General features: G+C 36.6%; 1 protein-coding gene across 1 annotated transcript in view; it reads right to left on the reverse strand.

Moving 5' to 3' along the window:
* Positions 1-25,833, reverse strand: part of INTS9 (integrator complex subunit 9) — a 100,459-nt gene that overhangs the window by 70,580 nt on the left and 4,046 nt on the right. Inside the window, exon 2 of the mRNA XM_012654925.1 lies at positions 6,742-6,869. Within this exon, the coding sequence (XP_012510379.1) occupies positions 6,742-6,869 (128 nt within the window). The remainder of the gene's footprint in view (positions 1-6,741; positions 6,870-25,833) is intronic.

The following is a 25,833-nucleotide window of genomic DNA, read 5'->3' on the forward strand; positions in this document are numbered from 1 at the left end:
AAGCGCAATGACAAGACAATGTGGACACGGTTCTCATTTCATGCATGTTAACTCTCTAAAGCAAAGTTGTATATATCTACTTCCTTTTACAAAGAGAACGGGATCAAAGGACACACGCTGTTCCCCATCAGACCTACACAAATCAGATGACTGATGCAGTCAGTTCTCCTCAACAAATGGTTGGAAATACTACATTGCTGATTGGAAGATAACTCATTTTTAAAAAAGCAACATTTTGAAGTATTGTGGTTTAAACTCTTGACAAATATTCTTTATAATATAAAAGCTTCTGTTAAACCCTGGTAGTGACTTTGGATTTGAGACATTGCTAGCAGATAGGACTGGGTGCTCAAAGGGAATCATGACCATGTTGTAACAATGGTGCCAAATATGAAGGGCCACAAAAATATGTTAACAAATGGCAAAGGGATGCTGACTACAGAGATGAAAACACTTGGTTATTGTGTTCCCACAAGTTTATGAATCAACTATAAGAGTAAACTTTAAGTTACCAAAGGGGAAGGGACTTACTATTTTGCTTTTAATCATTCCAAAGTTTATGCAAACTTTTTTTGCATAAACTTTGTAATCAAGGATACAGAGATCGTTCTTCAGCAATCTACTTTAGTAAGATATGAGAGGTAAAGATACTGGAAAAATTGTCATTATAGAAGAACACATCTTTGCATCCACTATTTCATAAATACTTCTTAGGGAAAAAGGATATCATTTAAAAATTTTTTAGTCAAGAAAAAAATGTATACAAGATCTATGTTTTTGGTGATTGTTTATTTTGGAAAAATAGGTAAGTTATTCCCATAAGCAAATAAATAAATAACCTATGGCACTGTAATCTATTGCCTAGAAAAATACTGAAAGGTAGGTTGAACATGATATGCAATTTATTTTTTCTTTGTACTTTTCTTTCTTACAATTTTCTACTCTGAAATGTATTACTTTTATAATCAGAAATAGTGAAGGAGGCAGACTACATTGATTCATTAGAAAAAAATTTACAAAAGGTTATTACTCAGAGCAAAGTGATAGGATTACAGTAAATAAACAATCCTTGCCTTTTAGGAGTTTGCAATCTAGTACAGGACGACAGTAAACAGCAATTACATTAGAATAAAATACGAGCAATGCAGGGGAACGCAGGTGCCACGGGTTCACACAGAAAGGGCACTTTTGACAGTTCGCAGTGAGGTGGCAGAGCAGGGAATGCGAGTTAGAAAAGGTCTCTCCAGGAAAAGAAAAGAGGGACGTAGTGTAGTGTTGCAGGAGAAGGAGGTACTCATCTTTACTCACTCATGTAGCAATCTTTACTTATGTGTCAAGCTAGGCGGTGGTGATGTGACTGGGAGCAAAACGTGGCTGTCCTCCTGAGGAAGCAGGGAAGGCAGACAGAGCAAGTCATCATGCAAATAAACAGAGAAGAGTTGTTAAAAATGATGAAGCATAAAGCAGCACCAAGTACCACGTAAGTTTTCCTGAGTGTTATAAAATGAGTAAGCAAGCCTAGGCAGCATCAAAAGATTTCATGTGGGTATGATGATTGAGCTGAGATCTGGACAGGGCAGAGTCAAGGGGAAACTTGGTCCAAAGGCACGGTCTAGAGGAGGAAGACGGCACCAAGCCCAGTAATTTCTTCCAGTCATTCTCACCAGTCTTTGTTATTCAAATGAAATTTTGAGAAGAGTTCCAAAGACTCCCTCCAACTTCCCATCCAACTAGAATGCCATAATTATGTCCTTCGGACACGGTAGTTATAAATGATGTGAGAGGTGGGCTCCTGCTAAACAGGCTAAGGGAAGATGGGATGGGGAGGGGAGAAGAGCCTGAAGGAACAACATGTGTGACTGCTCGGAGCTAGGAGTAAGAAGACTTCTTTGAAACTCTAAAAAGAAACAAAGAACAAGACCTAGAGTATAAAGCAGGTACTACGGGAGTAGACATAAAGCTATTAGGTTATTAAGTATGAAATGTCTGATTTCCTTCTGTACTAAGTTTGACAGTTGACATCTCTGACATTTCACTTTGACTATTCTAGTTTTATTTTTATTGTAAAGGTACATCCTCAGTCTTTCAAACACCTGGTTTTGCTTGTGATTATCTTTCAAAACTTTTTTAGAGCAATTTTTGTGAAACCATGGATAAGTCAAAAATTCATGTTATTTTCAAGTATAAGTTCCGTCATGGAACCAATGCAGCAAAGACAGCTCGAAATATTAACAAAGTGTTTGGGAAGGATGTGGCTAATGAACACACAGTACGTTGATGGTTTGAGAAGTTCCATTCTGGTGATTTTAATCTTGAAAATGAACCATGTGGGCGACCTGAGACCAAGGTGGATGATGATGAGCTGAAAGCTGTAGTGGAGGCGAATCCATCTCAATCTATGTGTGAATTTGCAGCAAGGTTTGATGTTCCTATTCCAACAATATTGGACCATTTGAAACAAATGGGCAAGATAAAGAAGCTGGGTAGATGGGTTCTGCATGGTAAACACATGTCAGAAGAGAAATCATCTCAAAGCTTGCCTTTCTTTGCTGTAATGACATAAGGCAAACTATTTCTATACCATATTGTGATGCGATGAAAAATGGATTCTTTTTGCCAATCGCAAGCGTTGGGCACAATGGTTGGATAAAGATGAAGTGCTGAAACACAGACCAAAACCAAATATTCATCAAAAAAAGCTGATGGTATCTGTTTGGTGGTCCAGTGCTGGTATTATCCACTACAGCTTCATGAAACCTGGTCAATAGATTACAGCGATGTCTACTGCAACTAATCGGACGAAACAATAAGGATGCTTGTGATTAAGCAGCTGACACTGGTCAATAGAGACAAGCCAATCCTCTTGCAAGACAACACTCAACCACATGTCTCATAAACAACACTGCTCAAACTATAGAGGCTGGACTTAGAAACTCTCTGTCATCCACCATATTCACCAGACCTTGCACCAACTGACTACCACTTCTTCCAGGCTTTGGACCACTTCTTGCAAGCAAAAATATTCAATTCTCAACAAGCTGCAGAAAACGCCTTTCACCATTTCCTTGCCACTATCTCTCTAGGCTTCTTTGCTGCTGGCATAAAGAAGCTACCATTAAGATGGCAAAACTGTGTCAATAGTTTAGGTGCATACTTTGATTAATTGTACTGCTTCCTGTTTGAGATATAATAAACCACACTTCTGATTTGAAATCAGACATTTCATACTTAATGACTTACCAGGATGAGCACGGTGTTTATCCTAAAAGCAACAAGAAACCACTGAAAGGTTTTAAACAGCGAGAGGCAAGATTAGATCTGTGCTTCTAAAAGATGATTGTGAGGAAAATGAAATCATGCGCCTTCTGACAATATATACCAACATTGGTATGGTATTTCCACCAAAAACAATAACCCTAACCTAGTCATGAGGAACATCAGAGAAACCCAAATTGAAAGATGTTATATGAAAGAATTAGCCTGTACTCTTAAAAACATCAAGGTCATAAAAGACAGACAGACTGAGAAAGCCTTCCAGATTAAAGGAGAATAAAGACACGACAATTGAATGCAATGCATGATCTGGATGGGATCCTGGACCAGAAATTATTATTTTTCTTTTTTACTAAAAGGGCTTTCTAGTGAAATATGAATTGGTAAAACTGGGCAAGTATGAATAAGGCATATGGATACTGGTATACTATCAATGTAAATTTCCTAATTTTGATTATTATACCAGGGATATGTAAGAGAATATCTTTGCTCTTTTGACATATGCACTCAAGCATTTTGGGTAAGGAGCATCATGCTTCCACCTTACTCTCAAATAAAATTATATAAAGAGAAAATGCACATATATAAAGAGAAAATGATAAAGTAAATTTGTTAAAATGCCAACAAATTATTAAGGGTAATTAGTTGTTGTTTATATTATTCTTGCAGCTTTTCTGTACATCTGTAGGATTTCAAAGTAAAAAGTTACACAAAAAGATGACTTTGGATTCAGTCAGCGGCAAGATCAGAACTGAAGAAACTAGTTAGGAGGCTTTAGTAGTAATGCTATAAAAGATGATGATGACTACAGCAGCACTGAAGGTAAGCGACTGGATTCTAGAACTATTTAGAAGGTAAAAATGACAAGGCTTAATGAAAGATTGAATACAGGGAAGTGAGGAAGAGGGGTGTTCCTAAGTTAACTCCCAGTATTTCTGGATTTTGTAACAGGACGACATCCACTAAGATAGGAAACTTGGGGAAAAGCAGGTCTGGCAGGGTATCTTCTCTTCTTCTGGACCAAGTCTGCTCATGAATTCAGTTTAGGGCATATTGAGTTTTAAGGTGAATCCAAAGGTACATCCAAGAAGAGAAATGGAATAGGCATTTCAGACACATGAATCTAGAACTCAGAAGAGAATTATTAACTAAAGACACACATTTTTAAGGTATTGCTTGGATGGTTATTGAAAACATGAGCTTTTATTAAATTCCCTTGCTGGAGACTATGATAGCCAAGCATCGGACACTGAAGAATTCCAATACATGAAGGGGAAGATGAGTCTCCAAAGTGTGTAGAAAAGGAAGAGTCAGAGAAGAGGAAAACTAGGAATGCATTAGCATGGAAGCCAGTGCTGCTGGATGGTCAAACAAGATGAGGACTGACAGATGCCTGTCATATCTAATGATGGGAAAGTCATTTTTGACCCCAGTGAGAACTGTTCTAGTGGAGTGGTGTGGGCAGAGTAGAGACTGGACAGAGTTTAGGAATGCTGAAGGGGAAAGTGGAGTTGAGAGGTTAAAAAAAATTTTTTTTTAAATTTTAAGTTAAAAGTGACTGATCATAATTAAATGAGAAGGACTGAGTGAAGATGAAAAGGTCCAAGACAAAGGTATATAATAATAATTTAATTAATTAGTTAATTATAATAGTGAAAGGACTCTGAAAAGGCGAGGAGGGATGGGATCAAGACACGATAAAGTGATTCATTCACACAATTTTTACTGAGCAGCTACTACAAGCCAAGAACAGCTGTAGGTACTGGCGATATAGTGGAGAACAAATAAAATCCCTGCCCTTATGAAACACACCTTTTAGTGGAGAAGAAAGACAATAAATAAAGTAAATATGTATATATAATGTAGTACGTGGTGTGAAGACAGTTAAAGCAGGCTGAGGGAGAGGAGCACTATTTTAAGCAAGTGTGTCTCTAAGGTTTCTGGCCTAAGCAAGAGGAGATACCTTTTGTAAGGAACTATATGGAATGCCAACCACCCCACTGGCATAACTTCCCTCTGAGAGTAAAAGAATGGCAGAGGGAAGAGAGGGCAGAAGTGGATTACAGTGCTGAGCCAGGGCTGTGAGAACAGAGGAATTAGATAATGATGAGAAAGAACAGGAAGGGAAAAACAAGCAGCTGGGACCGTCTGCCCAATTCTGGTTTCGATTACCCAGGAAATTCATGACCTTGCAGAGCAGGTTCGCCTCCCTTTTGGAAACCTTCATGGTACCTTGTGTATTATTTTTTTCAGTAATTATCACAAGCATATAGCTGTTTTCTAATCACAACTATAATTAAATCTTCAAATGTATGATGTCTTTCTCCCAGACAAACTGTAAGTTCCATGAAGGAAAGCTGCCTTATTTATCTCTGCATCCCCTGCTCCAGCACAGTGCAGAGTCTTAATAAACATCAAATGAATGAACGTTTTGCTCTTTGGAGGGGAACAGACATTATCAGGTTACTTTAATAAGAAATAACTGGTCAGTCACATAAATATTCCCTTATCTTTTTTGGATAACATCTGTGGATGGTATATGTATTTCTAAGTGCTGGGTGTAACTATAACAGAATCTCATCAGCTTTACATAAAATATAATGTGGAATTATCTCTCACTTTATCCCACCTTATTATATCCTTAAGCTCAGAAAAACCAAGGGTTGATTATAATTTTTCTAGATGGTTCATGGGGTTATTATTGTGAATAACCACTGTACTCAGTGATGTCTTCAGGAATGACTGAGATAAATGAGGAGGTTCACCCAGCTTGCTATGCTTTTGAGCTCTTAAATCTGCTTTAGATAGCTTTTCTGTCTCCTCTCTTATATGTGGTATCACTTTCTGCTATGGTGAGTATATTTGCTTCCACAAGTTAGCCACTTCTTTTATAAACTGCAGCTTCTAAATAGTGGCATGTGAGGAAACCAACTTCCTAAGACAAAGTCTTAGTTAAGTGCAAACGGCATTGATTGTAGCCCTGAGGCAATGTGTCTGATTTAAGACATGGACTTGGGCTACATTTATGGTTGTATGATATCTAAAGTTGCTAGTATGAAAATAATGCACAGATGCCTTTTGAAAAGAAATGTCAGACTCCATGATGCTAAGTCCCTGAAAAGGCAGCAAAATAATTCCAAAGCTCAATTCTTGGGCTCATCAGTTGACCATGTATCAGCTCTTACGTGAACTAACAAGAAAGATGAAATATACATGACCTCAGTTGCACTGAGCAGTTGCAGGAACCTTTTACAGAAGCTCAGAAGAAGTTATGATAAAGAAGTCAATCAATAAATCAATAGAACACTTTTCACCAACCCAGCCAAAGGAAATTACTTTGATAAAGAACATTTTTAAGGGAACAAAGCAAACTTATGACAACATAAGGTATTGGTAATCTTTATACTAATGGGTACCATTTTTCAGCAAACCCAAGCTTGTTTTGTCTCTGTATGCATCAGAACATACCTTTGAACAAGCGGCAAAGGAAGGAAATTGAGGGTGGAAGTCATGTCCAGTCCGCAGTCCAACATAATCGTGGTTGATTTGAATTTGAGCACATTGCATGGTAAGGTTGGGTGCCCGGACAGGCAATACTGAAAAAAATGAAATCACTTTTATCGATAATCAATTACAGAAATAGCCTAAGAAATAAAGTAAGTTAAGTAAAACCAATAACCTTTTCTGGTAAGAACAACATGTAAGCTCAGCTAACTTTCTATGTGGCTTCCTTCCTCTTGCTGCTTGGGCACTACTTTTCCTAACAGTTCAAAATATCCAAAAGTCTCAGATCAAACCTGCCTTTTCATAGGGTACCAAGTCATATCCCAGGCAAGCACAGTTTCACAGGGGCCACAGTTATTCAAAATGGAAGGTTTCAAGGCTATGGTTATCCATATCTATTCCATTCTCAGGCGACACTTCCAAATTCCCACTATCCGGTCTGCAGGGAAGTAATGCCTACAGCTGTGGAAGTCAACAAATTTCTAGGCTGGATCCTCCAACTGTGCTCTAGGTTTGGTTTTCTCCTCTTGTAAATAAGTGACTTTCCTGAAAGAGGAAGTGGTTGCAAAGGTTAACTAACAAGCACCAATAAAGGTTTATGGCTTAGCCTTGTCAGAAGAACAAGTGACTTCCCTGATGTGCAGACACCATGCAGGAGTGTGGGACATCTACTCTCAACCACTCAGGAGTCTCTTGCCTGTGGCAGCAGAGCCCAGAGGTCAAAGGGGCAGAGGCCACAATGATGAGGCAAGACAACACACTGACCCTAAACATTTCTCAGGTTCTCCTCGATGCAGCAGAGGTGACAGATCTGCCACACTGAAAATTATCTATATGGATGGTGCCCTGTCACCTTTGATAATTCTATTGCTGCTCTGAAGAAAAGAAATGGAAGAAGACCTTTTCCCCCACTTTTAAAGTCATTCCATAGAAGCCTCCCTTAAGCAGCGAAGCCCAGAAAATGAAGGGATCAGTGTTCAGGAATCCCTTGACAAGTCCATTCATCCTTCTGATCTGAGCACAAGGATAGCACAAGTCAGAGTGACACTACACAACGCCTGGCCCCACATGGCCAGAACCACTTAGGCTAAGTCTTTCCAGGTATTTGTTGCTCCTGTTTGTGAGGTTGATAAATTTTCTACTTTTCTCTAGAGGACGTTATAAGAACCGATTATCTTTTAAAACTTTATGTTCTGAAACTGAAAAGGCCAAGAGCCAAGAAATTATGGATATTTTGCAAGCATCCTCTTTATTCCAAGTAAATGTATGATGAGTACATTTTACCAAACCAAAATTCACAACTCATGGTCTGAAAAGGCACAGAGTACCTACCAATGATGACAATAATCAAATTATTTAAAATTGCAATTGTTCTGAAGAAGTCCTGGATGCATGATTCAGGTAACTATATTTTACATAAATTCCTTCTTTGACAGGTATTAAAATTACAGAAAATTTTTCCTACTAATAAAGACAGAAATATCCCTATCCCTACTATCCATCTGGTTCCCTATTAGTAGCTTGGTCTTTATTTCTACCTAAGGAATATTTGTTAAACTATCTCAAAACAAACTCAAAGTCTCATGTTAAACTGATTCCAAATGTAGCAAATGTTCCAATAAGAGCTTTCCTATCATTCTCTTTTCAAAGATAAAAAATCAGATATTCAGAAAAACCTGGAAGAAAACAATGAAATGTGTATAATGGCTGTCTCTGAGTGGGAAGATAATTGTGCAGTTTTCTTCTTTCAGCTTTCTCTATTTTCCAAATGTTAAGCAATGAGCATTTCTACATTTTTATAATCAGAAAAAAATATGATTAAAACAAAATTGAAAATTTAGCAAGCCACACTGAATGACAAAATCTTTTTTATCTTCATCCTTAACTCTAATTTATGGATAAGATACACCAAAAGACAGAAGAACAATATGTAAACTTGCTGCTCAAAAGATTTTGGCAAAGGACGTTAGACTTTACATTTGTTACTGTCATCAAAGGACAAACAGAAGTGAGGAACACTTTATGAGGGCTATAACCAAATGGAAGAAATATTTCTAGAGCACCTAGTAAAGGTGCCAGACCCTGAGCTCATTAGCCTTATTTGTATGGATAGGGAAATTGAGCTTTACAGTTTGAGTGGCTTGTCTGGGAAGAGCCAAAGACACACAGCGAGGTCCCTGACTCCGTAGAGCCCACTCATGACTCCCAAACTGCACTGCTCACTGTGGGTCAACTGAGTACACTGAGACACTGAGCAGCTGGCCGAGGTTTGCACACCAGCTTGGGAGGCACCTGCAAAGGACCCAGAGATTGTTGCCTCCAGGGATGCTCTTTGTACCTTTCTAATATGCAGCATCCAATGACCAAGCAGCTTATCATTGAGACTAATGCATAAAACGAGTAAGTAATCACTTGGTTTTAATTTTAAAACTAGAAAGAAGTCTATAACACAAAAAGCTTGAAAAATAATGGGAAGAAAATATTACCTACAATCACACCGATCTGATTATTATCATTTTTAAATTCTCTATCTTTTTTTCATATTTGCAAAAGCTATATAATTTTAGTGTTCATACCAATCTGTGTGCTGCTTTTAAAACTCATGATGACTATGTTTTGTTTATGTTGCATCACACTTCATTTTTATTGGCCTAAGTAAATACGCCATCGTTTGTTTAGTCATTCCCTTACAGCAGAACATTTAGAGTTGCTTCCAGCTGCTTTGTAACAAACATGGCTGTGGTGATCACTTTAGTGCTTCAGGCTTTTTCCACATTGGACTATTTCTTTAGGATTCCCAGAAGTGGCATTAACTAGGTCAAAAAGATATGAGCATTTTATGGCTCTTGAAATCTGCTGCCAAAATGCTTTCCAAAAAAGGCTGAACTTATTTACAATGTCATTGGTAATATATCAGAAGATCTGTTTCACTGCTCATACCCACCCAACGTTATAGTCGAAACCATTTAGATTGTCAAAATGCAGCTATAACCTTAGTAGTAGACATCTAGGTGTAATTAAATGGTCCTAACCAAGGAAAGTCAACTATTTGACAAATTGCTTTTGTTTTGAGAGGCAGTTTGGTGAAATTATTATATATAAAACAGGAAATTTGCAGTTAAGACCGCCTGGGCTCAAATCCTGGCTGCACTCATTATCAATGTGTGATTTTGAGAAAGTTACTTAACTTCGTAAAGACTCAGTTTCCTCATCTGTAAGATGTATTAATAGTAATAGAACCTATCCTTGTAGAGTTGTTGTCAGGACTAAATAGATGGGTACAGTGCCTGGCACATAATATGTGTTCATTTTTTGTTGCTATAGTTACAGAATCATTAAGGGGCTGAAGAGGTCATCTAAGTTTAGGGGGAATAATTTATATTTTATGGTGGCATTCACTGATGTTTTAGATATTTGTGTATCCCCTAAGACCAGGTAAAGTAAATGAGCAATTTTACAAATATTGCCCATTGCTAGCTTGCCCTCCAGGAACACAGATCCACTACAGAGTAAACATGTGAATATTCTGGCCAACATAAGGTTTTACAATTTTTATTTTTTTCTAGCTTAACAAGCACATAGCAATGCTTTCGTGTTAATTTTATTTCTATTTTATTACAAAGCTGTAGGTTTTTCTGTGTCACAATTTACAGTTGGCCCTCAATAGCCACGGGTTCTGCATCCACAGATTCAACCAAGTGCAGATTGAAAATATTTGAAACCACCTCCCACAAACAATAAAAAGCAACAAAATAATGCAAGTTTTAAAAATGCAGTAAAACAACTATTTACATAGCATTTATACTGCATTAGGTATTATAAGCAATCTAGAGGTGACAAGGTATATGGAAGGATATGTGTAGGTTATATGCAAACATGCCATTTTATATAAGGAACCTGAGCATCTGTGGATTTTGGAATGTGGACGGTGGGGGGTCTTGGAACCAATCCCCAGCAAACACCACAGGATGACTGTACCGAATATATATTTCCTTCAGTGCCTGTTGCTCTCTTTTTTCCACCCAATAAGTGAAATCTAGTTTTGAATGTTACGTATGCTTAAGATACATAGCATTATTTATATTTTTTAGATAAAAATTTTATCAGTTATACTTAGTGCAAATATTTCCCACTCTGTTACCTTCATCAAAAAACTTTTATTATGAAAAATTTCAAACATACACAGGGTAAACAAAATTAGTATAATGAACATCCACGTATTTATTACTCAGGTATCACAACTATCCACATTCTGCCCATCTGAATGCTTTTTTTCCTTTTGATATCAACACACTTCTGCAGAATAGCTACTGTGTTGTTAAACCCATCTGACCTCTGAAAATACATGTTTTCTTACATGTCCTAAATTGATCTTTTATCCACAACTGAGACAAAAACAGGAGTCTATTTTCCTAAATGTCCTAGCACAATATTAAAGGTGATTCTTTTCACCTTTTAGTTATTCTTGGTTTATTACGTCCTATGTCTGAATTTATTCCTGAAGTCTCTATTTTGTCTACTGGTCTTTGTGTCTTAGAGACCTAAAAATTTTTTTTGCATAGATAATGTGTTCTAAAAGGACTTACTAAGTTGATAAGAATGAGTTCAGTTTATAAGCTAGGTCTGAACAAAGAGAATTATTAACAGATAGCTGAGTACTGCAAGGTAAAGAAAATGTCCCAAGTAGATTAAATTATTACATTGCTCTGCAATCCATCACAAGCAGTAATTTTCCTTTGTCGAGCTTCCCTTTACATTCAAAAAGAGTGATAGGATTATCTCACTGTAAACTAGTTTTACTGCTGAAACTGCCTTTAAATATCTGCAATATAACCTAAAGCTTTACACTGTTAATGCCAATAGCTCTTTATTCTTGTTTGAGAAAATTGCAGTCATAAAGGAACTGTTTTTTATAAGCAAAAGTGTTAATGAAATAAGTTGTAAATGACATCACTAACTTTTCCTCTTTTTCAATTTAACTCATATATCCACTGTGGAGATCTATGAGCAAAGAGAAAAGAGGTTTAGTTTGCTCTTCTCCCTGGCAGTGGAATAAGTATGTAACTGTAGTTGTTTCTGATTCAAATACAACATTAAAAAAAAAAAACAAAAAAAAAACCTTGTAGGAAATTGATTTTTATCTGATGGTTTTGCTTTCTGGTACAACATTAGAAAACTTATTAGTAAAATTCACACACAAATGAATATAGGAGAAAACAAATCTCAATAGATTCAGAAAATGTATTTGAAAACAACATTCATTCAAGGCAAGAACTCTTACTAAACTATAAATGAAAGAGTATTTCTTTAATTTGATGAAGGAATCCTAACCAAATCCTACGTCATAGTTAATAACGAAGCATGAAAAATAGTTCCTTTATAATCAAGAACAAGACAACGATATCCACTCTGCTTAAATTCAACACTACACTGGAAATACTAATACTATATAATGCTATAAGACAAAAAAAAAAGATGAAATGATTAGAAATGGACAAAGAAAACTGCCATTGTTCACACATACGATTAGAAGACATTGTGAAGACAAACTATGACAACTAATAAGAGAGTTCATAAAGGTTGCTGGATACTAAAATCAATGTACTAAAATTAACTGAATGCTTCTATACCAGCAAAGAACAATTATATGCCAAAAATTTAAACGTGTCATAGAATGAAAGAAAAGATGTGCAAAATCTTCAAAATTATAAAAGTCTACTTAAGGATACTGTTAATTGAACAGAAAAATAAATTTTTGCAAAAAAATAGCACTTCTCTCCAAACTATTAACTTATGAAACTTAAAAAGTTTGCCTTAAGAATCACATGGCAGAGTCGAGGGCTAAGATTAGCTAAGAAAATACTGAAGAATAATAATTAGGATTTACACTCTCTAATCTTATAATTTACTATAAGGTAATTAACAGTGGAAGGACTGCACTGGCATAGCAAATGGACTGACAGAATAGGAATACGCAGTTCAGAAGACAGGCACATACATATCTAGGCGCCTGACATATGACAAAGGTAACATTACCAATATATGGTATTGGGAAAACATGCAACCCATTTGGAAAATACTACTTCACACCATACGTAGAAACTGATTGCAGGCCAGGCACAGTGGCTCACGCCTGTAATCCCAGCACTTGCTAAGGCTGAGGCAGAAAAATTGTTTGAGGCCAGGAGTTCGAGAGCAGCCTGGGCAACATAATGAGACCCTGCCTCTATAAAAAATTAAAAACTTGGCCAGATGTGGTGGCATGCACCTGTAGTTCCAGCTATTCAGGATGCTGAGGCAGGAGAATCACTTGAGCCCAGGAGTTCAAGGTTAGAGTGAGGTATGATTGGGCCACTGCACTCCAGCCTGGGTGACACAGGGAAACCCTGTCTCTAAAAATAAGTAAATAAGTGAACAAATAAATCAAATTGATTCCACACGACTTAACTACTTAAGATATGACAAAAACTTTAAAACTTTTAGTGAAAAATAAAACAAAAACAGGGTAACACTTTATCACCCTAGGATAGTGGAGAATTTCTTAAGTAAGAGACAAAAAGCACAAACGATAAAGAGAAAGATTAATACATTTCACTATGTATGGTACTTTAAATTGAAAATTTTCAAAAAACACTGCTGCGATTTGAATCCTTTTGCCCCCTCTAAAATTCACGTTGAAACTTAATCTCCAATGCAAAACTATTAAGAGGTGTGGCCTTTAAGTGCTGATTGAGTGCAATGCTAGAGAGTTTTGTACCCTTATAAAAGGGCTTGATGGACAGAGTTTGCCCCTTTTCTTCCCTTTTTTGCCCTTCTGCCTTTCACCATGTGAAGACACAGTGCTCATCCCCTCTAAAGGACGCAGCAATGAGGTGCCACCTTGGAAGCAGAGAGTAGGCCTTCACTAAACACTGAACCTGCTGGCACCTTGACCTTGGATTTCCTAACCTCCAGAACTACCAGAAATAAATTCATCTTGTTTGTGAGTGACCCAGTCTGAGGTATATTGTTACAGTAGCACAAATGAACTAAGACAGACACCATTAACAGAGTGAAAACATAAGCCATAGATTGGGAGAAGGCATTTCCAATACAGGTTGAGCAACTCTCATCCAGATATTCGAAATCTGAAATCCTCCAAAACCCAAAACCCAAAACTTTTTGAGCTCCAACATGATGCTCAAAGGAAACGGTCAATTGAAATTGGAGCAATTCAGATTTTTAGAGATGCTCAATCAGTATGCATTCTGTAAATAGTCCAAAATGCAAAAAAAATCCAAAACACTTCAGTCCCAAGTATTTTGGATAAGGGATACTCAGCCTGTATATGTTATTAAACAAATAATTGGTAATCTATTTAGCATAAAGAACTCACACAAATCAACATTGAAAGGATTAAAATCCAATACAGCTGGGTATATTAGCACATGCCTGCAGTCCTAGCTACTCAGGAGGCTGAGGCAGGATTGCTCAAGCCTAGGAGTTTGAGGTTGCAGTGAGCTGTGACGACACCACTGCACTCCAGCCCAGGTGACAGAGCAAGACCCTGTCTTAAAAAAAAAAAGAGCAAGCGAGAAAGATCTAGTTCTTATTCTTCCAGAGCCTGTAAACTTTTCTCTGCCCCATCACACCTGAGTAAAACATTCACAACCACCAGTAACTGTGGCTGATTAGGAGACGCTCTGTGCCCTACTAGGGTATATATGGTTCTTAAGAGTGGCAGGAAGAATCACTGCCTTATACCTCACAACGCTGAGTTACTGGCTTCCGTGAAGCCAAATTTGCCTAATTTGGAACTATTACTCCTGCTAAGAAATTTGGGCCAGGCCCTCCAACAATCAGAGACTTCTATAAATACATTTCAATTTTATTTGGCAATCCTTTACTTTCTTCTACTTTGTATCTTCATTCTGTTTTGCAGGAGAGCTGTTAAATGTGCCAATCATACTCACGGTCAAACTGACTACACAGCTGGATAAAATAGAAAGATAATTTTCCACTTGTGCAGAAAATCTGCAGCATGCATGGTGGACACAGAAAATCCACTTTCTGGTTGAAGAATGGCTAGATACCACACACAGCTCAGTAACTGCCACTTAGGGGTGCTCCCTCGTGCTCATCCTGTCCTCTGCCTTGGCTTTCCGTGAAAATGAGTAAAGCAGCAGAGGGAGGTCATAAAAAGCAAAATTCCCCCAACAGAAGCTCAGGAAGGGTGGAGATGTTGGTATTAAACAATTAAGGGTGAGGGAAGGAAAACAGGTAGGGGCTGGCTTGGGAATCAATGTTGTTGGCTATCTGGCACCAGCAATTAATAAATGTTAAAAAGTAATTACAGTTAATGAAAAATAGTTCACAGAGCTTTGTATGTGACCCCATTTATCTAAAAAAAAAAAAATATATATATATATTTTTATAGTTAGGTTAGGGGAAAAAAAACCGTAAGCACATATACCAAACAGGTCAAAGTGGTTACTGCAGGGAAGAAAGTGCTTTACCATACTGGAACTCCCATGTTCTACTAGGATACTTCTGTACTCTTGACTACTTCTTTTAAACATTAATCAGATTCTTTTTTTTTTTAAGAACCTGAAAAACATTTTTTTTTTAATTTTTGGAACATTTTCCTTTCTGTTAGATTAAGAATCTCTGAACCCACCTACGCTCCCTCCTCTTCAGGATATCCCGCCTTTTTGGGCCAGGTCAATGTATAACCTCCATGTATTTGATTTGCAATTTTGCCTGCCTGAAATGTACCTCTATGTGCCCTTGCCTTTAAAAACCCTGACTTATAAACCTTTGGGAAGTCTGGATTGTAAGCATTTGCTGCCTGGACTCCTTGCTTGGCACCCTGCAATAAAGCCTATTCGTCCTGCTGCCACTCTTGGCTTCAGTGTTCAATGTTTGGCTTTGCTGCACTGGGCATGCAGACCCCAGTTTGGTTCGGTAACAGCTATGTAAGAAAATTTTGGCCAGTAAGATATAAACCAAAGTAGTGTATGCAACTTTCAGACAGTATTATAGGGAGAGTATATCCATATATACATTTCTTTGTCCCTTCTTCCTTCCTGCTGGCTAGAATAGGGATACGATGGCTTAAGATGATAAAGTATTATTGGACCACAAAGAGGAGGCACATATTGTAGATAGCAGGGCCAAAAGCTATGAGGAGAGCCTGGACTTGCCATACTAGCCCTGTACTATTTACCTCCACATGTCATCTATACAAGAGAGATGTAAAGATCTATTCTGTTTGAGCCACCATTACATCAGGCTTTCTGTCACTCAGAGCTGAATCTAATCCTAACTGATTTATAGCTTTAGGGTGATTCACACAGAAGGGCATCAGTACAAATACCCACCCTAGCAGATACACCAAAATGACTGATTATTTGAGGTGGTGAGATTATAGGGGATTTTTGTTTTCTTCTTTATACCTCTCATTTTGGGGAAAAAAATGCTGTTACAGTAGTATATGTTGATTCTATAATAGTTATTTTGAGGAAAGCTTTCTAAAACTTTAAGAGTTAAAGAAGAGTTTTCTTTTTAGTTACTCCCTCAAAAGAACTCTCACAGTGTAGTCAGACTGATTTCCTTTCAAAAGAAACAAGATTGCCTTTGCCTGACAGTTTCGCACTGAATCTTAGCAGCTTGCCCAACACAGAAATAGGTTCTACCAGACTGAAATTCTCTGGGTCCCCTGAAGAAACCTACATAAAGATGGTAATCTATCTTTATGGATGAATTTCCATGATGAATTTATGGATGGAAGGCAGTTTGCTAGTTCTCTAGTGAGTTGCTATTTGCACACAGTAGAATTTAGTCAACAATTCAACAACTTCATTCTTTAAAAATTTCAGGTCAACATTATGCTGAGTTAACACATTGACTGCCACACTAGAAAAAAACCTTTTTTTCCTTGGGGCCATGGTGTTTTACTATGAAAATAGAATAAAAACTTTGAAAACAAAACAATCCTTTCTAATTTAATGAAAAATTTGCTATTTTTTATTGTTTTCTGTGCGTGAGTTATATACAACTTAAAAAATAGTAGTTCACAAGGCTCCCAAGGTGAAGAGACATGTGAGTTACATATGCTTCACCAGGCCCCGGGCTCAAAACTAGCGTGAGTTAAATACAACTCGCAAGGCAGTTAATGTGTTGAAGAAGCCAGACACAAAGGAGACATATGGTGTAGTTACATTTACACAAAGTTTAAGAAAAGGCAAATCTGAGACATGATATAGAAGTCAGAACAGTGATTAGCTGAAGGGGAGGTTACTGACTGGGAAGGGAAAAAGGTTGATGGAAATGCTCTACATCTTAATTTGGATCGTGAATACATGGCTGTATCTATGGGTAAAAATTCATCAAGCTGTATGAAATTTATGCTAGTTTAACTGTATGAAAATTATACCTATAAACAAATACCCTGAGGACGGAATCATACTTTCTAGTGATTTTTCTATATCCAACATGTTGATGTGACTGAGAATATTCTATGCATTTATCAATTCTGGAAGAGTGGGACCCCCCACACCCACCCAAATTCTTTCTCCATAAAGATGAAAGTCAAGGAATTCATTAATGTCTCTGTTCTTCTCATACTATAGTCAACTGGTCCCACTGATTCTCAGGATGCCTCTCACCTTCTTGACGTATCTGTGAATTCTATCACTGCTTCTGAGGTCTTCTGTAAAGGGCTTAGAAAAATCTTCTGTCCTAGGCAGGTAATTCTGACTTGGCATTTGCTTTGATGCATTTGTTAAGCTCGCTAATTCTTGTTTTGATTATATGGCACTTTTCAAAATATTTTCTGTAACTGCTATGAAGTCATACTTTTTGATTTCACATTCCGAAGTTTTTCTGAAATGTATAAAATACAGTTCTTCTAACTCCTTTGTCCTAGATTTCTGAAAGGATAAATTTAAAGGCTCTACATGTTTAAAAATTTTTACTTTAAACTCTTAAACTTCCTTGAAATTTTTCTTGGGGAGGGGGAGAAAGAAAATCCTTATTCTTTATTGTCCAAACCACTAAGTCTTGTGGTAAAGCCCATCACCCTGTGGCTGCAATCTACCTTTCCAGCTCCTCCCCAATACATTTAGCAAGTCTGCCCTTGCCCCACTTATAGTGATCTATTATTCCAATCAAATGTACCAATATTTCAGATGTTAATAACATATATAATGAAAATGCTGGTATTCTGAGCTAATGAATTAGGAGGATGCCAGCAGGCAGAAATGTGTCCATTTTTGTACACACTGCTACAGAAAACTACAAAGCAAACAATACATAATAAATTGTACGTGCATATCATTGGGGAAATGAAATACCTCACTTCTCCAAATCCTTTTACTTTAACTGTTCCTTCTGCCTGGAATGAGATATAACCCACTCTCTTGAACATATTTGTCAGCCAAAGTACTTTTCAAGGCCAGCTCAGATTTTACTTCTCTAGGGAACTGTGATTCTCCAGTTGGAATTTATCTTTTATAATCCTAATCTTACATAGGTCACTACTGCCTTTATCATAGCCTATCACCAAAATGATACATAATCACATAATAGAGTGTACATAGTACACTGCATACATTGTATCCAGTTTGTTAAATAGTGAGTTATTGCTAGGTAGGGTCTATGTATGTGTTATTCATGTCCCACAGCATCAAGGATGTTTTGTAGAAGGTAGGCATTTAATGACATTCATTGAATTGTACAGCCAAACAATGGATTTTTGTTGTTGCTTCTCTTATCTCTTAGCTATAACTATCACATAGTCATTAACACTCTCATCAACAGTTTCTTCCTATTGGATATATACCTTGAATCAAAAACTGCTTAAAGTAAATAAGCTACCATCTAGAGCTCTGAGCTCCTTTTTGTTTCTACAGAGGTTTTTTTTTGGGGGGGGGTATGTGTGTGGTAATTATGTTTATTTTAACAGGCTTATTTGTTTACATTTCTTGGCTTTATCAGCCCTGTCTCTGAAGTACACAGAAACTATTTCTGGCTGTTCTGTTTTCCAAGGAAACCTTGCAATTTTCTTTTAAGGTCATAAAAATCTATTACTTTATGAGTCTGTTATGTACCCCCTAAGACTTTAAGTTATAAAACCCCATTGTTTACTCAAAAGACTGGAAATGGCTCACAAGATATAATTAACTGCTAGGGCAAACAATAAAACACAAACACATTTTCCCTTTAGAAAATAACTTATTGTTGGACTATGTAAAACAATCTTACCTTAATAATGACTAGAAAATTTTGGAACAAGAAAGCAGCTAGCTATAACACGTAAACTAAAATATACAAAAATTTTCAAGCCACAAGTCAGTATATCACAGGGACACGCTGAGTTAAAGAAGCATGCCCACTCACATCAGAAATAGAACAGAGATGCCTACCATTACCACTTCCATTCCAAACAATTCTGCACGTACAGGCCACTGCAATTATACCACAGAAAGAAATGAAGTGTAAAAAAATTATCTGCTAAGTTATGCACCTGGAAAACCCACAAGAATTAACTGGAAAAACTATTAAAAATTAAAATTCAACAAGGGGCTGTGTAGAGAATGCAAAAAATAGCTTTCTTATATGTAAACTACATAAGAAAAAATTACAGTTTCAATATCAAAAAGATAATTTAGATATAGATTTAATAGAAAATACTGGAAATTATTCTAATATGAAATCTAAAAGTCTAAATTTTATATGAAATATAAATGTCTGAGAGCAGCTTGGAAAATTCCAAGGTAAAGAGCAATCAGTGGGAACAAGTACGAGAAGATATTAAGATACACTCTAAAACTACATAAGGTAAAATAGCTTAGTACTAGAATATTAACAAATCAAGAGGAACAGAAGAGGACTGAGAAGGAAATGGAAATACAAATCCTTTTATAAATGTATGAAAAGATGCTCCACATCGCACACATAACGAGAGAAAAATCAAATTAAAACGATAATGATGTCATATTTTTTCACTTTTCAGTGAGAAGAAAACAAGTTTGAAGATTACACTGTAGTGGTAAGCATTAGGGCATGCTACTGGCAACTGAAATCTGATAAATCTCTATGGGGACATTTTTGCAATAAACCTTAATAAAAAAATGCATGTACCCTTTGAACCACTAATTTTACCACTAGAAATATATCCTACCGATATACTCCCCAAGATGTTCACAAAGGAGATTAACTGTAAAACATGATTTGTAATTGCAAAAGACTGGAAACAACCTAATGTTGACATAAGTCTGGTTAGATAAATTACAATATATTTAAACAACAGAACGCTATGCAAATGATTTTTTTCCAAGCAATAGTATGAGTGTATTTTGAGATATACTGATACTAGTTTCATAAATTATGTTTTACATCAGCAACGAAAACCACACCCGAAACTTTAAGTAACAATGAATGATTCTCAAAATAGCCGAGAAAGGTACAGGTGGTGAAACTGTATATTCCAGGGTAATACCCACAATTGTAAACTCTCTTTTCAGGCAATGAAAATACAAAGTATGTTAGATATATTTTTTTTAAATATTTGAAAGGAGTATTGAAAATATTTCATTATTCATAATGAAAGTATCTTGAAAACAAAAGACTTGGGATCTTGTTAAATGCAGATACTGTTTATTGGGGGTGGGTATGCAGTTTTATAAAATGAGGCAGGTCTAGATATTGATATTAAATGATCTGAAAGATACATTTCTAATTTAAAAAAGAAAAAGGAGCTGGATGCGTTGGCTCATGCCTATAATTCTAGCACTTTGGGAGGCTGAGGCAGGAGGATTGCGTGAGCTCAGGAGTTTGAGGCTGCAGTGAGCTATGACTGTACCACCACATTCCAGCCTGGGCGACAGAGCAAGACCCTATCTCTAAGAAAAAGAAAAAGCAAAATTGATATGTCATACCAATGTGGATAATATCTCATTATGTATGTAAAAAATAAAAAGGTATGAAAATTATACACATGCATGAAAATTCACAGAATATCTCCGAAAAATACAAAAGAAACTGATAACTGAGATTGCTCTCAGGAGAATAAGGAAGGGAAGGGAATCTTTTTTTTTTAACTTTACACGGTTTGCTTTTAAAAAAATGTGCATGTATCAATTAAAAAAAATACACAAAGATGTTCAACATCACTAATTGTTAGGGACATACAAATTAAAACCACTAGTATCACTTCACATTCATTAGAATAGCTATAATAAAAAACACCACCAACAAAATAATAGAAAATGACAAGTGTTGGCAAGAATGTGGAGAAATCAGAACCCCTGTGCATTGCTGGTGGGAATATAAAAGGTACAGGCGTAGCAGTGTGGAAAACAGTATGTCAGTTCCTCAAAAAGTTAAACATACAATTACCATATGATCCAGCATTCCACTTCTGGCTCCATACCCAAAAGAACAGAAAGCGGAATTCGAACAGATGTTTGTACACCCACGTTCATAGCAGCATTATTGACAATAGCCAAAGGGCAGATGCAATCTAAGTGCCTGCCCATCGAGGGATGAATAAACAAAATATGGTAAATACAGACAATGAAATATTAGCCTTAAAAAAGAAAGGAAATTCTGACACATGGTACAAAATAGATAAATCTTGAGGACATTATGCTAAGTGAAATAAGCCAGACACAAAAGGACAAATACTGTATGATTCCACTTACATGAGGTACCTAGAGCAGTCAAATTCATAGAGACAGAAAGTAGAATGGGAGTTGCCAGGAGCTGGAGGGGCACAGGGAATGGGGAGTTAGTGATTAATGGCTACAGTCCAGGAAGATGAAATTGTTCTGTAGATGGATGGTGATGGTTGCGCAACAATGTGAAGGTACTTAATGCCACTCAATTGTTCACTAAAAAATGATTAAATGGTAAATTTTATGTTGTGTATATTTTACTACACTTTAAAAAGAATACACAAAAGTAGAAAATCTGAAAAGAGCTAAAGCAAGTAGAGAAATTGAATTAGTCAATTAAAAATCTTCCCACAAAGAAAAGCCCCAGACCAGATGGCTTCACCGATGAATTCTATCAGACCTTTAAAGAAGTACTACTTCATACGTTCTTGTGGAATGTAGAGGAGGACAGAACATTTCTCAATTTATTGTATGAGAACAGTATTACCCTGATACCAAGGCCAAAGACATCACAAGAGAACACAGACCAATATCCCTCATGAATATATGTGCAAAAATCCTCAACAAATTTTAGCAAACCAAATTCAGTAACATATACAAAGGATTATATATCATGACCAAGTGGGATTTATCCAAAGAATGCAAGAATGGCTTAACACTCAGAATTCAATTAAGGTAATACACATTATTAAGGACAAAAACCATATGTTCACCTTAATAGATGAAGGCAAAGCATTTGACAAAATCCAAGGCCCATCCCATTTATGATAAAAAACACTCAACGAACTGTATAGAAGGGAATGACCTTAACTTGATTAAGAGCATCTGTGAAAAACCTACAGTTCACAACATACTTAGTAGTGAACACTGAATATTTTCCCCCTAAGATAGGGGAGAAATCAAGAATGCCTGCTTGTACCACTTCTATTAAATATTTTACTGGAGGTTCTGGCAAGCACAATTATGCAAGAAAAAGCAAAAACATGAAGAAATTAGAAATGAAAACAAATGTCTACACAATAATAGCCAAAAAGTGGAAACAATCCAAATGTCTATCGCTTGGTACAGGAATAAATAAAACACAGACTATCCATATAGTGGAATGTTGCTGAGCAATAAAATGGAATGAACTGGTACATGCTACGATGTAGATGAACCTCAAAAATATTACACTAAGTGAAAGAAGTCAGCCACAAAAGACCCCATATTGTATGAGTTAATTTATACGGAATGATCAGAAAGGGCAGATCTACAGAGACAGAAAGTAGATTAGTGGTTGCCTGGGTAGTAATGGGGATTGAAGCACCTTTTTGCAGTAATGGAAATGTTCTAAATCTGGATTGTGGTGATTGTTGCACAAACTCTGTAAATTTACTAAAAGTCACTGCATTTTACCCTTTAAATGCATGAATTTTATGGTATGTAAATTATACCTCCATAAAGCTATTTAAACAATGTAAAACAGGTAATCATAATAATAATAATATCCTTTACATATTAACACTATTGCTTTTTACACATATTTCCACATGCTGGAAAAAATACAGGAAGGCTTATCAAACTAGAACATCTAATTATGTCTTCTTCTATTTCAATGGAACAGAAAAATGTAGAAATATTGTAGTTAGAAAAAGAGAATCTCTGCTTAAGCCATAAATTTGAGAAATGAATTAGGCATGACATTTTATTATTCACCTCCTCAACCCCTTCATAAACATGAGTGATGAAAAATAAACTACCTTAAGAGCAAAGAAGGTGTTAGTTTTACAATTTCTATTAAAGAATTCTTTCTTGAATATCATCTGTCTGATTATCTTTGAGAGAGCTAAAGTTCATTCAGTTGTGCTTTCGATAAATTTAAATATTTTAGATCTTTAAGGCATTTCCTTCAGATTTACGGGCAATCAGGGACAATTTAAACCTATTGTTTTTCTCACAGTAAAGTTCCACCACACAGTTCTTAGTCTTGTTCACTGAAGGGCTTTCAGGCTGGTTCCTTTCTCCTGCTGTCTTCCCTGTTCCCCTTCCTGTCCTTTCTGTTCCCACTCTTGCCTTTTCTCATGCTCTCTGCAAATTCTGACATCCATCCCTTTCTTAGCCCTGCCTGAAGTGTCAACTCCTAGCTTCATCTCACTGGCCATCCTTTTTTGGGGGAGTGTGGGGGACCTCCTCTGCTACCTACCCACACTTGCCCAGCTGCTTCTCCAATCTGCTTGATCCCACAATACCATCAGCTTAATTCCTACATCCATGCACAGCATTTTCAAAGAAACACCATAGAGCTTTCACAAACTTCCTTTTAAAGACTCTTATGCAACTAAATTTTTATCTGTAGAAATTTTTTCCCCTTTCTGGTACACCTTCCCATATCTATAATCGACACTCCAGGGACATTTTACTAAATATGGCCAAAGTCTATAGTAGATGGAGAAGGTGTGAGGCTAGATGAAAGAAGAAAGTTACATTTGGAAGACAAATTGTAAGAGTAAAGAAACAGCATCATAGTCAAGGGCAGGGAAATGCGGTCTCATATACTAATGGGACGATGGAAAACTAGTGGGCGAGTTGGTCTTCTATGATAAAATGTTAAGGCGGCCTATTGCTGGATACAATTAAATACATTTTTGACCATTACATTACAAAAATACTTGAGCCAGTGCCCAGTGATATCTCTACATCAGGACATTCACTGCAACATTGTTTGAATTGTACAGTAAGCCCACTAAGCTTTCTGTTAGATACAGGCGGGGAATAAATCTGTTTTGTTCACTGCAATAGACTCAGTACCTTGAGCAATGCCTAGCACAGATAAGATGTTCAGGAAGATTTGTTGAGTAAATAAATGAATGATGATGGAGATCTGAGGGTTGGTTTATACCTATACTCCCTCTTGGTGTTTAGCAAACCAGGAGCAAATTTTTCATTCGGAATGGCTAGGATTTACCGAGTTTGGTGGCCATGCGGCACTCTTAGCCACTGTAAGCCACTCTGGAAATACATGTTGCTGAGCACCAGAGCAAATGGCAGAAGGATTTGAGTACTCAGAGCAAACCAGTCACAAAACAAATGTGCTATTGCTGTTAAAATACAAGTAATGTGTTGTAATGCTTGTATTAGTAGAACAGCCTTCTGGCTTTGCTGATTAACCACAGGTTAATTGTTTTAATTCAATTATTATTATTGAAAAAATCTGTCATCAGTATACTTTTCTGCCTTGCTAGATTTAATCTTCAGAGTAATAATTTTGAACTGCGAAATGCCCAAGAGTAAAATATCCATTTTTACTGCAGAGCACTACTGAACAGGTATGTCACTTGGCCTTATGTCACACATGGCTTTTCAGAGTTAGCAGAAATCACAAAAGGAAAAAACCTATCATATTGAGGTTGTGATAAAATATGACCTTTCAAAAGCTTGAAATGACATTACATCATTAAGACACACGAGGGCACTCTAATCAACCAGCAAGGGGAAACAGAAAAGAGTGAAATCAGGCTGACATTTTAACAATCTTACTGCAATAGTTGAAATCAAGCACTGGTAAAATTTTCAATGCTTCTAATTTATAGCAAGAGATTTTCTGTTTTTGATCCAAATTTCAGTAAGCCAAAAGGATTCTACAACTATGTAAATTGGAGAGAGAATCCAATACTCTCAGATCCTGGGTGAGGATTAACCACACTCATTTCCAATGATTTGTTAAACTGACCTCGGGGATGGTTTTGCCTCTTTCAAGCAAAGATCACCTATATAATCTACAACTGAACTTGGTGTTTTACTTATCTTCCACTGGGAGCAGTCGTGAATTCATTCCTTTGCTCCATCTGTTTTCTCAGGAGAAATGGCAAGTTAAAAGTTTGAGCCAGTAGAAATGAAACAGCATTTTGCACAAAGGAGCACAGACCATTGAATATATTTCATGGCATTCTCAAGTTTTTAAATTTGTAAATACAACTACAGCATATAATTTCCGGTATCAAATTCAGTAAGTATAGTATAACAAGCATTTAAACGACCTTCTTTTCAGACCTTTGACAAAAGAGCAACAGTAACTCTGCAGAGAGCCATGGATTCTGAGGCAATCAGGCTTACTCACAAAGGATTATCATTAATCTTAAAGTCACATTCAAATTTGTGCCTCAGCAAAATTATAAATAATTCCATGTCATAGATCTTTGGGGTCAAATGTAATGGTTTAAAATGGAAAGTGTTAAAACTTTGAATGCCAAGGGTATACTGTGGCTGCATAATAAATCTTTGTTGACTGAATAAGCTAGAAGATTCGCCCCATCTCTGGTGCTATCTATAGAAGCACATACACGTACTGCATTCTTGAATTGCTTCTTACTATTTTAGTCACTTTAATCTTTACCTGTTTAAATGGCTAGATTCCTGGCCA

Source organism: Propithecus coquereli, unplaced genomic scaffold (assembly GCF_000956105.1).
Source record: "Propithecus coquereli isolate 6110/MARCELLA unplaced genomic scaffold, Pcoq_1.0 Scaffold451, whole genome shotgun sequence".
Lineage (NCBI taxonomy): Eukaryota > Metazoa > Chordata > Mammalia > Primates > Indriidae > Propithecus > Propithecus coquereli.